Here is a 16,057-nt window from a genome sequence, read left to right as displayed (position 1 = left end):
TCTCCCTGTTACATTCATGGATTGACACTGGAAACCAGGTCTGAGTGTTGTTAACTTTAGGCAACACAAGCACTTTGGTTAAGGTTAGGAAAAGACTGTGTGTTTGTTTATGTGTTCAAAATAAACATTCAACCAAGACCACAGTCTTTCCCCAAACATTATCCATGTGTAGTGAGTGTCTGAACATATGCATAAACATTTTAATGATTTAGTTGCTATGAGCAGATACTGCAGGGAAACATGGGTGACCTAAACTAAACCTATAGACTAAACTTGACCCACAAACAGCCCCTTTTTTATAGGTGAGGACCAAAAAGATGTCCTCACTTTCCAAAAATGGCCTCACTCTCAACATCAAAATTTGGTCCTGACAAAGATAAAAGCACGAGAGCACACACACACACACACACACACACACACACACACACACACACACACACTCTTGTCAGTGTTTGCAGCACTACTCATCAGAGCCATGAGCACTCAGTAGATGCCATTCCTTCATACACATGAAGTACACTCACAACACACATTCATACTCAGAAATATTTGCAGAAATACTCACTTCTACTCATGCCACCCATTCACCCACACACATTTAATTTGATGAACATGACTCAGATACTATAAACCCAAATTTCAAAACAAACAAACATCCAGACTTCGATTAAATGATAAATTACTTGGAAAGCCCGGTATCTGGAGTATGATGATGAAAAACACTTCCAAAATTTGAGAATAAGTATTTTAACAAATCCTATTAAAGCCAGAAGGATCTCTCTCTCTCTCTCTCTCTCTCTCTCTCACACACACACAGACACACAAAGACTCAAAAGCCTGTTCCTCTGCCCAAAAAATAAATTGGGCCAAGCAGCAAAAAGTATGAATATCCTCATCCTTCACCTCGGCCGTGCAGATACAAAGCCACGGCAGCACAATCCTGCTGGGAAATTAAAACGGAGACATGGAGGAGGTGGAATTTGTTCTCATTTAGGAAGCTTTAATCCGACAGTGGAGGGAAGGAGAGCACCGATTTTTTTCTCCCCTCCTTCCTCTTAGACCGACTGTTTAGGGACCCTGAAGGATGAAATGAGATTTGGTGCAAACTCATTGGGGTTTAATGTGGAAGAGTTGAAGAAAAAAAAAAAAGAAATGTCGACATTTTGGGGGGAAAAGTTGTTCTGAGGGTCAAAGTGTTGCAACATTGTTTGTTTTAAGAGAAATAAGGTGAGCTAGTGCCTTCATGTTTTATACACAAAATAAAAATTCAGGTGCTAGTGCGACTTTTATTCAACAGAAGAAGAGTGAAAGTTGAATCTGCCACATGAGATTTGTCACTACATCCTGATTCTGTTGCCGTAACTCTAGACTTCACTGAACACAGAGGGGCGTTTCCGAGTCTGAATCTAGTGAAAAGCCAAACGTCTCCATTTGTACCTGGGAGATTTGGGAGGAAAAAGGCCCTTTGTCGACCGACACTCAATCCACACTTCTCTGAAGTGACTTAAGGGCAAAGCAATAAACACAGTGTCACTTTCACTGCACTTTGACATGCGTTAGCCCTCGACAAGTTCATCTACATTCACGTGGAGGCCTGTCTGACTATACATCCATCTCTCTTGTTCCCCCCAAAACATGTGACATTAATTAACTTGGCTCTATTCAGACACACATATAGAAACCCCAACTGGGACTGCCACACTTTGGCAATAAGAGAGTCTAGTTGACAGACAGACAGGGAGGCAGATAGAGAGATAAAGAGCAAACAGTTGGACGTTGTTAAACAGCCTTCATTCTGGGACAAAAATGTTATTGAGCAATAATGCCTGCTGGTGTTGTGACTTAATGAGTAGCATTTGGGAAATAAAGGATGTTAAATGGGGATTAGCCCATTTGCCAAATTAGCTTTTCAGTTATGAAAACATAAAAACCAAAATCATTCTTCTGTTCTCTGTAGATCACTGCCTCTGGGCTCCACACTAACACTTCAGTCTGATGAGTGTTGGTGGGAAGCGAGCATTATCACAAGGAGCATGTCGTTTAAAAAAACAACAAGGTACAGACCAGCGAAGGACTGTACAGCAAAAACTACAGTGGAGAGGTAAAGTTTTCAAAAAATAGACCTGGTTATATCTGTAATATCAAGAAATACTTCATTAGTTATTGGAATTGGAGTATTGGAAATCCCTGTTTTACTGCAGCATTTATACAACAGCTGCAGTTATTAGTTACTTCATAAACACACCACATAGAAAACACATGATCAGTTCTAAGTCAAGATGCATTTGCATTGATTTAACCACCGAACATCATGTAATGAAGTTGTGCACAGCCTCACAAGGACCGGCTGAGACGTAAAAATGCTGCTTGTGCAATAATGTATAAATCATTTAACACTATAAGGAACCATTTTTCATAATAAAGACCAAAACCTGAGTGCTTCCTGCTGTTGAGGCAGGCTCTAAGGCAGGACTTGCACTTGTAATGGAGAGTTGCAACACTGTGCTACTGCACATAGAGTTAGCATAGAGTTAGCATAGAGTATCAGAGCAGATGATGTTGTGGTTACACACCGATGATTTTGCTGTTTTTGCTTAGTTAGGGTTGACTAATACGTCCATTTCCTTAAAACCTGTTGTGTTCCCTCAGTCAGCAGTCTGATTCAAAATAACTCAGCACCCATGGAACTGATGAACACTGAGTCACTCCAGTGTTCACTGTGCTCCTTAAAAGTGCCTAAAAGTTAACACAGTGAAGCTTCAGAGGCGCAGAGAGGCCGCCACACAAACACACACACTACACACAAACTATCAAAATAAGAGCCCCGGGTTTTGTTTAGATGTGCAGCGTTGACCTCAAAGATTTGGGCCCCAAGACTAAATCCACTCACGTCTATTACATCCATGTATGTATCTGTTTCATTTTTGTTGTGTATGCATATATCTGTGAATGTGTGTGCCTCCCACACACTTGTACTGTTTATCATCTGCCCACAAGAGGTGTGTGTGTGTATGTGTATCCTCTACCTACATTTCTCAATGGGAGGTCACCCTGGGGGCGTTTCTACCCAAACAGATACAACACATTCCTCTACAAGCTGAGAAAGAAAAAGACTTTATTGTCCACGCTGCTAGTGAACAGCTATTTGGCTCTGTTGGAGGCGGGTTTCCTGTCGTGCATATTTAGAAAGGACCAAGCCTCCCAGGCGGCCGGTCCTCCCCAGAGAAGGTCAAAAAAGAGTTTGACCTGCTGACTGCCCTCCGACCCCGGCGTCCCAAAGATGACCCGTCCCAAGCGTGACATTGAGTCTTCACAGGCCTTTTAAATTCACACTATGAAGCCAGATTTGAGCGGAACAGTCACATGAATAAAGTTCAGTCACGGTCATTTATATTTGGTGGATTACTAGGATTTTGAGTGGTGCCTTGTGACTTTTTTGGACGCCCAGAAACACGTAGGACAGTTTGGACATAAAAAGAAGTGGGTCAAGGCTTGTCTGTCTGTCCATCTATCAGTCCAAGCATCTGTCCAGTTCCTATATAGCGACACAGTCGATTCAGAGGTGTTTTAATTGTGTCAAAGTTAATATAAGGCCATTATCACACTTGAGCCAAGTGGACAGGTTTTCCTGGACTGGAGGCTGTTTTCACTGAGGGCTTTAATGAGGCATGAAAGGTGCTGCAGCTACACAAAAACAGTCTAAAGTGGATTCCCATGGCGTCCGCACCAAATGTGAAAGCCAAGTGCTTCACAAACTTGGAGCGGAGTAACATCTCTGGTGTCACATTAGCGTCATTTGTCATTAAGTGCATGTCCTAAAAAAGAAGCTTCACAGTCAAAATACACATCTGGTGAATGCTTCCGTTGTTCTGAACTTCTCCTTTGAAGCTGCCGCTGCAGTACGACATGACACTCACCAAGGCGTGACAAATTTTACCTCCTGATGACAGTAAAAGACAGAAACGTCTTCTGTGTTTCCAAAAAAAAAAGAAAGGCTATCTCTTAGGGATGTGATGAGGGCATACAGTGTGTTGTGCTTCAAGTTTCTTCTTCTACTTCTTGTGTGTGAAAACAGACTTGCAGTAAGGATGAAGCCGGAGCCAAAGCCTGAAAACTCCCTAAGAATTACAAGTAGCCACGTCCAGCCGTCACCACATTAGCTCCCCTCCCAAATGTGACGTCTTACGCCGACGCCTCCAAATGTATTCAACTAACCAATCCAGCAATCTCCAAGCCAGTCGCATCATCTCTGTCACTGTCCACGATGCTCACAGTGGATCTAAATATGCTGAGCTTTAATACCAGATTAAATAACACCCAATAGAAGCTGTGCACAAAAATCGTTCAAAACAAGCTTTGTTGTCACTGTTAAATCCAACTGTTTGCACTGATAGATGCCCCCACTGTCGTGCATGGCAGAGTGTGTGTGTGTGTGTTGTTTTCAGGACATCTGGAGTGTATCAGTGAGTGCGTCCTGTAAATCCTCGGATTGCAGCTGTGTGTGTGTGTGTGTGCGTGAAGTTGCTGACTGGGTCCCCCCCCCCCCGCCAAACTCTCTCCTCATTAATCTGCTTGTTAAGGATCTAATCTGACATGTGTTTTCATTTGTCTGTGAAAGTGTGTGTGTGTGTGTATGTGCGTGTGTGTTCACTGATGAGCAGGGAATCCACAACTGGTCTGCCATACATTTACAGCAAGTTGTTAGTTTTACTGTGTGTGTATATGTGTGTGTTTTAGATACAGTATATGCGCCTACGAATGTGTTATTTTTCAGCCTTTGCATGTGTGCATCTGTGTGTTCCATATGTGTGAGCTGATTCATATGGGGCGCAGAGTTTGTGGCTATAATTGTTTAGAGAAGCAAATCCAAACAATGTACATTTGCGTTTAGAGAAACAATAGCAGGATTCAAAGTTCACCCTTCCTTCCATTAGACAAACATTTGCCGCTGAAAGACAGGAGTCAGCTGGTGAAAGTCTGTTCCTTTGCCAATGTTTGTCCTCTATTCAGGTGGTCATCTACTGTATAAAGGTGGAAGTGAGTAATTAAACTCTTAACTTTGCACCAAGCAGCCCTCTAAGTGAAATAAAACAGAATGCAAAGTAACTATCAGGTATTTTAATATAAAGATATCTCAGACCTCAAAAAAGAGTTTATCATTTACTATTTTTGTTTTGAAGTGTCTTCAAAATGGTAAAATATCAACTGGACGACAAATAAAGGATAAATACACAACAATAACCTCGCATTTTTAGCTCAGGCTCCCATGCAATCCTGTTTCCAGGTGCGTCAGGCAACTATTTTACCAAAAAAAGCTCTGATAAAGCCACAGTGCACTACCTGCCCCACACCAAACAGATAACAACTAGCTGGTGAACGCTGTGGAGAATTTAGCTGCTAAAGAACCAGTTATTTTTGGAGTTACATCCAAGAGGCTCCAAATCCATGCTGATGTTGCTCTCTGTCTGCTGGCAACTGTTGACGCAACTGTTTGATTCGGCTAACGTGCTAGCAATTTTCAAAAGCCAGGTTTTGTGGAGTCCTTCCCAAAGTAATTCAGTTGCTACTGAAACATCTCTAGCTAACAGCTGAAATGGCTGCTGTAGGTACAGTCTGCTCAGTCATCATTTGGCGTTTTATTAAACACAGCCAAGAGCTCAGGTTGGACACAGTGAAAAGTTCACCATCATTCATCCAAACCGAGGAGAGGGAGAGCATATGGTGAACAGAGGAAAAAATGGGATGAAAACATGATGAGTGCACATGGAGTTCAGAGACAGTGAGCAGGGGGAAGAGAATGATGAGAGAGGGAAAGAGAGAGCGAGTGATGGAGCAGGAGGTGACTGGATGAAAAAAGTGAGAAAAAAAGCAGCCTGAGGCCGGAGGAGGAGGAGAGACAACGAGAGATCTGTCACCGAGGTCAGGATCAGACTGACCGTGCCAACCAGCCGAGGGTCCTCTGTCTCTCTGAGTCTGTCTGTAGCCTTCAGCTCTCTTTCTTCATCCCTCTTTCTCCTTTTCCCCTTCATCACCTTTGTTTACTTCCAGTCTCAGAGATCATAGCCTCTTTCTTATGCAGCAGATTTCTCTGTCGTTTGCCATTTTTCCTCTCTTGCTGTTTTCTCTCATTCCATTAACATTTCCAGTTCTGTGAGGATGACACTGAATGATCAGGAGGGATTTAATGATTAAGCTAACGTCGTCTGTTTGGGTACTTTAAGCTAAGAGGGAATCCCAGACTGAGACCTCGCTGCAACGTGGGAAGTGTAGTAATTTTGGAAAGTAAAACTGGCATGTGAAAAGGGAGAGGTATGTTGACCTGCTGATCTGTTGTTATACCACTGTACGTATTAAAATTCACATCTCTTCAGACTTAAAACAGCCACAATTAAAACTTAAAACTGGCCAATTGCCAAGGGTTTGTGAATGTTCTCTACTTTAACAAACAGACGTGACATATTACAAACATGTCAGTGCAATACAGAAGAAAAAGAGCTGTTACAGAAGACAGGACGACTGCTCACTTAGACTGCGAACAAGAAGACAAAAAAATATTCATCTTTTACTGACCCAATTCTCATGGCTCTTTTATACTTCAAAGTAACAAATACAAGGAACCCATCACTGCGACACACACAACAAACAGCCAAATTATTTTTGAAGGCTTGCGCCTCAAATTTCCTTGGAAGCGAGCCACAGGCTAACCGTTCTGTGACAGCACCACAGTTAGTCTTCCTGTTTTGTGTGGCCGCTCTGGAACTGAAAAATGCAACCATCTGGGAGGGATGCTTTTATTTTTCTTTGAAACTGGCAAAGTCAGACTGAATGCTGAACACAGGACCACTGGTGAAACAACGCCTCGGTCTAAAGCCACATAAAAAAGGGCTGAGATTGACGACAATATTTGTCATGTGGCACATTTTTGTGCTGTGGCACAAACACAAGACTAAACAACTGACGGCAGAGTCGCTGACTAATGTTGTTCTGCATTTTTCACAAGAAGAGGTCATCGCAGTGGACTGGGAAACAAAGTTTATCCAACTGTATATCCATCTATTCAGCAATCCATCCTTCCAGCCATCTGTTCATTCATTCATCTGTCCGGCCTCCTTCCATCTATCATCCATCCATTTTCCAAAAATATAAACCGAAATATCTCGACTCATTTCTCAAGGTCATGCTGATCATCTCAGCGACATCAACTTTGAAAACGTGAGTTGACTGAAAAACAAAACCCACACTGACTTTGTAAACAACACAACCCTCCCTCCACACATACACATATATATACATATAGGCACACAAATGCTGTCCAAGTGTGTATTTCCATTCATGTGATACCTTCAGGCTGTAGGACGTCAGTCCTGTGACCGTGTCTCTGCTTGAGGAAACATTTTTTTGACTCGTCATGGAGCACTCTGCCTCGGGACATACCATAAGAGACAACTGGTCCTTCCATCGCACTGTAGAGGAATTTATAGCATCCCCTCTATTTTTCTATCTCTTTCTTGTTCTGTCTTTCACCCCTCCAGTCTCCCTTCTTTATAGGAGGAGGCATTTGTTGTTTATGTCCCAGAAATGTCAGGATGTAAATGTGAAATATTGTGTGTGGTTTTGGTCTGCTGGGAGGAGAGGAGTTAAAGATACTCTTACACTCTTATTTATCATCATGTGATGGTCAATGCTTTGCATTTGTTCAGTGATGAAGTGCTGTAATTAACTTCTTTGCTCTCGCAGATTTCTCTCAACGTGCCTCATCTACCTCTGTCTCAGTGAGGAGAGGTCTGAACTTGTGTTAAGTTTTGGGTTTTACCCTCAGGTGCAGGTTTATAAGCCAAAATAAATGCAGTCTAATCCAACAACCCTCAATAAATCCTACCTTTATGAAGTCTAATATTTTGTCCACCTCATTTACGTTTATGAGCGTAGACTAAAAACAAAAGAAAACAGATTGCACCAGACAACAACATGTACCTGTAACGCCAATATTCATCACTGAATGTGGGTGAAAAGGGTGGAATTTCCCTTTAAAGCCACCGTCTGTGTTTGTCTTTGTGTGAACTCAAAACTATTAGAGAATTTGCAGAGTGTGCATACTGTAGCTGTGTACACCAAAGAGTGCACATGAAGCATACTGTAAGTGACAGAAAGTTTGTGCTGCCTGTGTGTGTGTATGTGTGTGTTTGTGTGAGATGCTGTGCCAGTACAGCCTCATGTAGGAGGTGACAGTTCAGCCAACTCCTAAAAAGATGTCCCAAATTATCCTGCCACCGACGCATGTTCCTTACCCATGCCTCTGCTCTATTTTACCGCGCTCCGCGGGGATTCACTTTGTCGGCCGCGCTATTTCAGACATGGACGTGAGACAAGACTTGTTCTGGTGCCACTCCAGATTGGCTACGGAGGCAGAGCCGACGGATCTTAGTGTGTCTGAACAAAAGTGTTACTGGTTCTCATCTAAACCAACGTCTGTTCACTGAGCACAGACTGTGTCACTTGAGAGTTTGTGGAAGTAAAAGGTCATTGTTGGAATTATCACCCAGACTGACTGTTTCACAGAAGCTTACGAAGGCCTTGTGAAAGACAAATTAATCTATGTAACCTGCCAAGTTAATCTTGAAATCTACTACAGTATCATTTTTGGGTTTTTAGCAAGGTTATGATTCAGAACATTTGTGTTATTTGTCTGAAAACACAAAGCTACACAGTCTTTTATATGTGTTAAAGTGTCATTGATTCCGAACTGAGATCGTCTAATTTTAGTACAGAACTCCTCCAAAGTTTCAGTTTCCATGTAGAAAACATTTCCCGGCTGGCAAATATGTATTTTTTTAAAACGTTGTAATTAGGGATCATAATTACAAACCCCGGGTCATAAAGGGGGGACGACGGAAGATATTTTGTACCGCAGATGGCGGAAATGTAGCTGGCGTTTGCCTGTGGACGCCAGTGCTATGGTTTCTTTGTTTGGCTAGTTAACTGCAGACATGTTTCACAGCACTGGAACATGTTTGTTCCATTTTGGTCCAGTAATTTAATTATGGGACTGGGAGAAATGGGCAAGCAGTGACATGCTATCTGATTAGAGAGGAGGAGGAGGGCTGTCATTCCAACAATACATTTCAATTAGACGACAGCATTTGAACTAAAGCTATGGGGGAGTAGAACGATAGAGAAACTGTGCTGTGAGCTAAACGCCAGTGGCTCTGTTTTCTCACAGAATATCAAAATCTGTGTGAGCAAGACACTGAATCCCGACAAGCTCTGTTTCTTTGGGAGCAAAACTAAATACACAATGTTTTTAGCACTCAGCTGGTTAGTTCATCAACAGACACGTCATTGACAACAAGTCCAATCAATCACTTGTTTATGTCGTTTATTAGACAAACAAACAGTCGCTGGTTTCAGCTTCTCAAAGATGGGGATTTGCTGCTTTTTGTGCGATTAGTGATTGAATTTTCTTGGATTTTTGAATCCCAAGAACCAGTGAAAAGCACATCAATACTTCACAGAACCCAGGATATTGTCTTCTAATTTTTTCTTTTGTCCAACCAAGTGGTCCTGAACGGCATTTTGAAAAGATTAGCACAAATCCTCACATTTGAGAAGCTGAAATCGAATCACTTTGGATGTTTTGACTTTTAAAAATGGCTCATTTAATAGTCAAATGTTTGATAAGGAGTCAGCGTCTCTAACCCTAACCCCATGTGTGCCCTGACTGAAAACCAGGAGAGGTTACTGTACAACGTTTATGACTTCAGATTCATGGTAGAACATTAAATGCAGTTGCTGTTTCCAATCATGGCCTCATCGACTGCATTACCATATTTTGGAGCTGACGTTGAGCCCGGTGGCATCAAACAGTGAAATAAAACTCTTAAATATCATCTCAGGAAATTTTTAAGTGGGACTGTGGTCTCGCCAAAGGCTTAAGGCCCCCCTCAATGGGCATATTTGGAACATTTGACTCGGTCCCAAAAACAACACTGCTCCTGCCAAGTCTGAGAGCTATGAGATACACCCCATCATCATCCAACATAAACTCACACAACAAATAATGAAACCAATCGAGCAAAACCGAGGCCCCTAAGAAAACAGCTGAATGGCATGTTGAGGTGGCTGCAGGGTGGCCTGGCTGTTGAACGGACACAGGTCTGATTCCTGCAGCATTTGACTGCGCGTCAGTCATAATGTGGAAATGTTTGCTTGACTGCGGGCTTACTGAGACGTGGAATCATGTGTGTGGCCAACGTGAACAGTCCATTTAAAACAACTTAGAGAAAGAAGTAGAGGAGGCTCTGCAGATGCATAAAAAGATCACTCTGGAGATCTTAGAACCTAGTTTTTCATTTTTCACCACTGTTTTCACCCTTTTCTGCCTTTTGAATATAAAATAACGTGATCTTTCTCGCACCTGAAGACCTCGCTCTGGTTCTTCATCAGATACAAGAAGCCTATCTGCTCTTTCATTAAATAACAGTATAATGCTAAAACAATTAGCTCATCTTAAACCCTGATGATAATAATATTTTATTTTACAACTGCCTTATTCTGGCACATTAACCTATGGAGATGTAATTTAAGCACACAGTAATACTCTGTTGGTGGTGTACAGCAGTGCCAGCCACTGACTAAAATTTTATCACCAGGATTTACTGCATTTCATTAAGTACTTAAACAGCATGATTGCATACTTCTATTGCTCCCCTGGTTATCACACAAAATAAGGTCACTGCAGGTTTTCAAGACGAAGCTCTCCAGCATGTTAGCTGCAACACTGATGTAGGTGTGTAATCCACTGAACGACACAATTTCCACTATCTGTCTGGAAGGCTAATGGTTTATTAGTCCCTCGGTGGTGAAACATGATCCAATAGTATTGGAGGACCCCATCTGTGAGACAGCGCCGGACAGCCCGTTGTGTGATTTACACAGGAGCCGTTTATGGAGCTTTTAAAAAAGACAGAGGAGCCGACATAAAAACAGGCTTATTTATGGAAGAGAGCAACACATGGGTTGTTGTGTGGATGCACACAATCGAGTGTGTGTTTCTGTGTCAAAGAGAGGGGGTATAGGAGTTGTGTGTGTGTGTGTGTTTGTTTACAGATTTGCAGGGTTATACACAGGAAAGCACCATCAGACATGCACAGGAATGATTTGTGATGCATGTTTGGGAATCTGTGTGTAACGAGCATGATGTCTAAAAAACATTTGTAAGATGTTAACGACCCAAACTAACCTCCTGACTGAGCTGTGCAGAGCCACAGACCAGTGATGGTGACGGGAGACGCTGTCATTTGTTTTCTTGTTTGGTCATTAATTATTTGTGCCACAAAATATGAGATAATGGTAAAAAAAATAACTGCTGTCATCTAAACTTATATTCCTGTTACTTAAATACAGAACCAAAAAAGTGAATATTTGGCAATTGACTAATCAATTAAATGATTCATCTTTGGAGTAATTGGAAATATAAAGGTTAACAAACATGCACAAGGTGAGAAAACACAACTGCATTCAAAACCCAGCCTCAAACTAAAACATCAACTTTCAATATCTCTAACTTCGAAAAACAAACAAAAAAGTAGCAGCACTTCAAACAATTTGTAAAATTAAATTAGGTCCTTGAGGTTCTATTCCGCCAGACGGAAAGCCAGACAAACTCTACTCCTCCTCCAAACACAAACAGGTAAACGCTGCTTCCAAATGAAAAGTAAACATCATTTCTTTATTCAGTGAGCAAACTCAACTCCATCAATAAAAAGCTGCTGCGCACTGACTTTTTCTGGGCTTTACCCTCCTCTAAAGGCATGCCAAAAACCCAACCAGAGACAAATGCCATAAGACTCTCTCCCTCCTTATCAAGTTTGAATTACAAAACTCATCAAACCCCATTTCCTCTGAAGTAATTGCCAGTAGCCTTGGTGCCATATCTCAACCCTGCACCTTCAGTTCCCTGGAAGCAGATGTGTAACTCCTTGACCAATAGGTGGCAGAGTTTCATGCTGTATCCAGGCAGGATTGAGGAGAGAGCAGAGAAGGGTGGGGAGCAGGAGGGAGGAGAGAGGAGAGAGGAGAGAGAGAGAGTGAGGAGTGAACTCTTACTTGCAGTCTCTGTCCTCCAGATCAAAATGCGGATTGAAGTTGATGAGGATCTTCTGACCGGGCTCAGGGGCGGTTATCACCCACACGCACTGCTGGGAGGGCGGGTAGGCGCCGGGGTAGCCCGGGGAGGTCAGGTAGTCCGCGATGTCGATCTCTATATTCCCCCCGCATTTATCTGCAGCACGAGAAAGAGGCGGAAAGTTGCAGTCAGTTGGTGGAAAGGAACTGACTTTGTGGACACTGAACTGCGCTCACATGTTGACTGGTGACACATTTTGAATGTAAACGGTTCAGCAGGGGAGGACGGAGTGAGGGAAATAAGACTTATCATAAGACTCATCATAAATCCAAACATCCACCACTAGAGCGAAATTTACGTTGACAATAAAGCACTGATTCCTGCGCTAAGCAACAATCCACACATCAGGAGCATAAATTCACATCCTGGGACTTTGTATCAGCTTGGAAAAGAGGATAGAACTCCGCTGATTATACACACAGTATAAAAGGTGCGGTGTGAAGTGAGGTGTGTTCCTTTGCATCCCTGCCATAAGGTGTAATTACGCCCATGAAGGTGAGATGGACTGGCTGCTGCTTCTCCCTGCGAACAGGCAGGATGATCAAATGTAATTTTCTCAATGAATGATTTATTACATTGCTTCCAGCCTCTATCAAGCTCCAGTGGCAACGCGCGCTAAAGCTCGGAAAGCGTCTTTGACTGAAGCGCGAAAAATGTGCAATATTTCTATTATCACGAGGAAATCTGAACACGGGGACTTGTTGTGTGTCTGTGATATGAAATTGTCAGTTTGTGGTGATTGTAAGGTACTTTGTTAATCTTTTGGCATGGCTAAAATAACTGCGTTAATCCTGTTTTAGTGTATTTAGTGTAAGGTAATAACAGTATTTACACGCTCTAACTTGTATCCCTGCAGACGTGCTCTCAAAGGGAAAGCCGAGGCATAACAGGTGAGAGGCAACAATGGTGCAAAATGATGCAAAATGGATCAATATAGAACCAGGCTGCCTGTTGTCAAGCCACATGTATTCATACAATCAGTCAACACCTACCAGTCTGAGTCAACGAGGCAACCAAGATGACTTGGATGAAAAGGAACAATAGCAATCCACCACGCATCCTTGTCAGATTGTACAACACAGACATTCTGGAAAAGGAAAAAGAAAAGAAAAACACAGGAAGGCGGAAAAACGTCCAGGGGGTTTACGTCCAATTGGTTGTTTAAAATAAAATAAAAAAAAAAGAAAAACGAAAATTGTCTCAAAGTGAGAGATCTGGTTGTGGTCGGGTCCCCAGCATCCTGCGAGCTTCAGCACCGGATCCCTGCGTCTGTCAGGGAACAACTTGCCATCTCCTGGACAGAAAAAATAATCCAAATGCAGAAAGACGGAGAATCAAAAAGGAAAAATCCGTTCGCCAAAAGTGGCAGCGGTGCGCCCTCTTCATCAAACCTCTCACTTCTGATACCAAACAGCAGCGACAGACGTACTTCCAACTAGAAAATGAACAGAGAAATCACTAGTTAGCCGGTATTCAGTGAAAACCAACCGCGGAGAACATCGGAGCGCTGCTCTCCAGATCTTTACTCCTGATTTTCAGCTCTTTCTCCTCCCCCTCTCTCTCTCCCTCTCTCTCTCTCTCTCTCTGTTCGCAGCGACTGACTGACCGTCACAGCAAAAATGTCAGGAATACGACGCGAGCCGTGAAAGTAACAGCTGGAATTTCCACTCCCCCCAAATTCCTGCTTCTACAGCCGCCACTTCGCGCAACCAGAAGCGACCGACCGCTACAAGGGGCTGGAGCAAACTGACACCGGTGCGCCCTCTGTGCGCTCCCGACGCATGCAGGGCTGGGAGCAGAAAGACTGCGCACGCAAACTCACGCTGGCATGTGGGTCTGGTACAAGGAGTGGGCAGTGTCCACCAAGCCGGCGTGAGTCCACATCTGATCGGTGACAACATGTTGTCATTCGTTCCTTCTTAGATGAGCTACATGTCATAGTTTGTCCCACTGACCATGTGTTGATCATTAAACTGGCTTTGGTCGCTTTAATGATGAAAATGAGGAGAATTTGCAAAAAATATTCAGGTTTGTAAGTAAATGCTGGATCCTTTTTAATCTTAAAACGTGTGATTGCCCCTTTTTGTTTTCCCTTATTAAATCAATCGTTAATTTATTAAAATTAAAACATAAACAAAGTATATTTAACTTTAAAGGTGAAATATCACATCTTACTGACTCTTTTGTGTTGAAGAGACACTGAAACTGAATGAATATGAAGAGTCCTGGAAACTGACACATCATTTATTATGAATCAAATGACCTGAAATGGATTTTGTCCTTTATTCATTTTAACTTAAACAAAGGATCAATACTCTTTTCAGTCATATTGATGAAGTGTGATAGGAGAGCAGTGCGCTTTCATGTGTCAGGATGATATTAAAAAAGGCTGAACATGCACAGAGAAGAAACAGCTGACTGAATATTAAAGATAAGCAGTATTTCACAAAAATAAGTAGTTGATGCACATGCACATGACACAGCAATGTATAAGGAGACATCTGCCTAATCTCCTGATTACAGTTTCCTACATTCCCCAGGATGCCTTTCAGCAAGCCCCGGAGAAAAAGTCAGAACTTGTTGCATTAACAGGTGCTGATTTATAAATGAAGAAAACAATACAGATGAAAGAGCAGTTACCAAAAACACAACATGTTTGGTCACTGGATTACACTGATATGAAACATTTGAAAACAGTAACATCAATTAAAACAGAACACTACAAACCATGAAGAATATAAGGTTTTGTAGCGAGGAGATTGTCCTCCTGTAGTAAACGCGCCCACAGGTCGTCTGTGCTAGCAGCTTATTACGACCTATAGTTCTGTTTTACTGTTAGGCAACCTCTAGTGGCTGTTGTAATTACTGTGGGAGCAAAGGAGGGAGTCGGGTGATGCAGTATGAAGTGCAACAAAGTCCACATTAGGACGAGGTAGGGGTCGATGGATCAGCGAATCTCAGGCCTTTTACACAGGAAACCTTTCTGTTTCCTGTGTGAAACCAACAGTCAACGTTACTTGTTTTATCCAACTGTGTGTTTATCACTGTATCCATGACAACGAAGGTCCTATAACCTTAAGAATGTACTTATTCCAACCCAAACCACAATCTTTTCCTAAACCTAACCAACAGGTTTTTGTGTCTGAACCTAATTAAATCATGATTGCTCCACAATCTTAACCACATTTATAATTGTTACCACAATGACAAATTTCCACCACGCCTGCTGCTGGTACACCCCTTTGCGTTGTATCTAGGGACAAACAAACTGCATGGTTGTTTAGACTTGTGACCTCTGGGTCAAAACTGCGATGGTGTGATAACCTGGGTCAGAAAGGTAAAAAAAACGATTGACTAGTCGTCCTAAAAGTGAAGACATGTGCACGACCTGATTAAGAGCTTACACTGGAGTCGGTGTTTCTAAAATCCTGTGTGCGGCCCTGCTGGAGCCTCTCTGGGGTAAATAGCAGAAGACTGCATCTCTCAGGTGTAACCGTATGTAATTAATGAGAGCTTGCTTGTTCAGCACACCTTCCCTGGATAAATAAAGATAAAAATGTGATTAGCAGACACTTATAAGAGCTGCTAATGGCTCACTGTAATGCACTAATGCAGTGTGATTCATTATAGCTGTACACTTCAAGAAAACTCTTGTTGTGGTGTGCTCTTTGCAAACAGGAGACATTTAGTTTCCTTGAATGTCAGCTGCTGTCTGTTTAATCATCTCAACAGTTGTTCAGATTAAGGCCGACATCTCAGGGGAAGATTTAAACAATGAAAAGTAATAGCAGTAAAATGTAATTAAAATTAGACTGGATACAGACTGAGTATAACAAAATATTTGGATAGAAATATTCATATGTGGAGCAAAGT

The 16,057-nt window shown here is 42.3% G+C and overlaps 1 protein-coding gene across 2 annotated transcripts in view; it reads right to left on the bottom strand.

Moving 5' to 3' along the window:
- The window catches only part of LOC108880953 (neuropilin-1a), a 72,244-nt gene extending 58,462 nt beyond the window's left edge, over window positions 1–13,782 (bottom strand). For both annotated transcript variants that reach the window (XM_018672707.2, XM_051069800.1), the window contains exons 1-2: window positions 13,177–13,782; window positions 12,106–12,280 (exon numbers count right to left, since the gene is read on the bottom strand). In XM_018672707.2, coding sequence (XP_018528223.1) covers window positions 12,106–12,280; window positions 13,177–13,270 — 269 coding nt within the window. In that variant the 5' untranslated portion in view covers window positions 13,271–13,782. The remainder of the gene's footprint in view (window positions 1–12,105; window positions 12,281–13,176) is intronic.
- Between the last annotated feature and the right edge of the window lie 2,275 nt (window positions 13,783–16,057).

Source organism: Lates calcarifer, linkage group LG4 (genome assembly GCF_001640805.2).
Source record: "Lates calcarifer isolate ASB-BC8 linkage group LG4, TLL_Latcal_v3, whole genome shotgun sequence".
NCBI classification, from domain to species: domain Eukaryota; kingdom Metazoa; phylum Chordata; class Actinopteri; family Centropomidae; genus Lates; species Lates calcarifer.
This window is presented reverse-complemented; position numbering and strand designations above follow the sequence as displayed.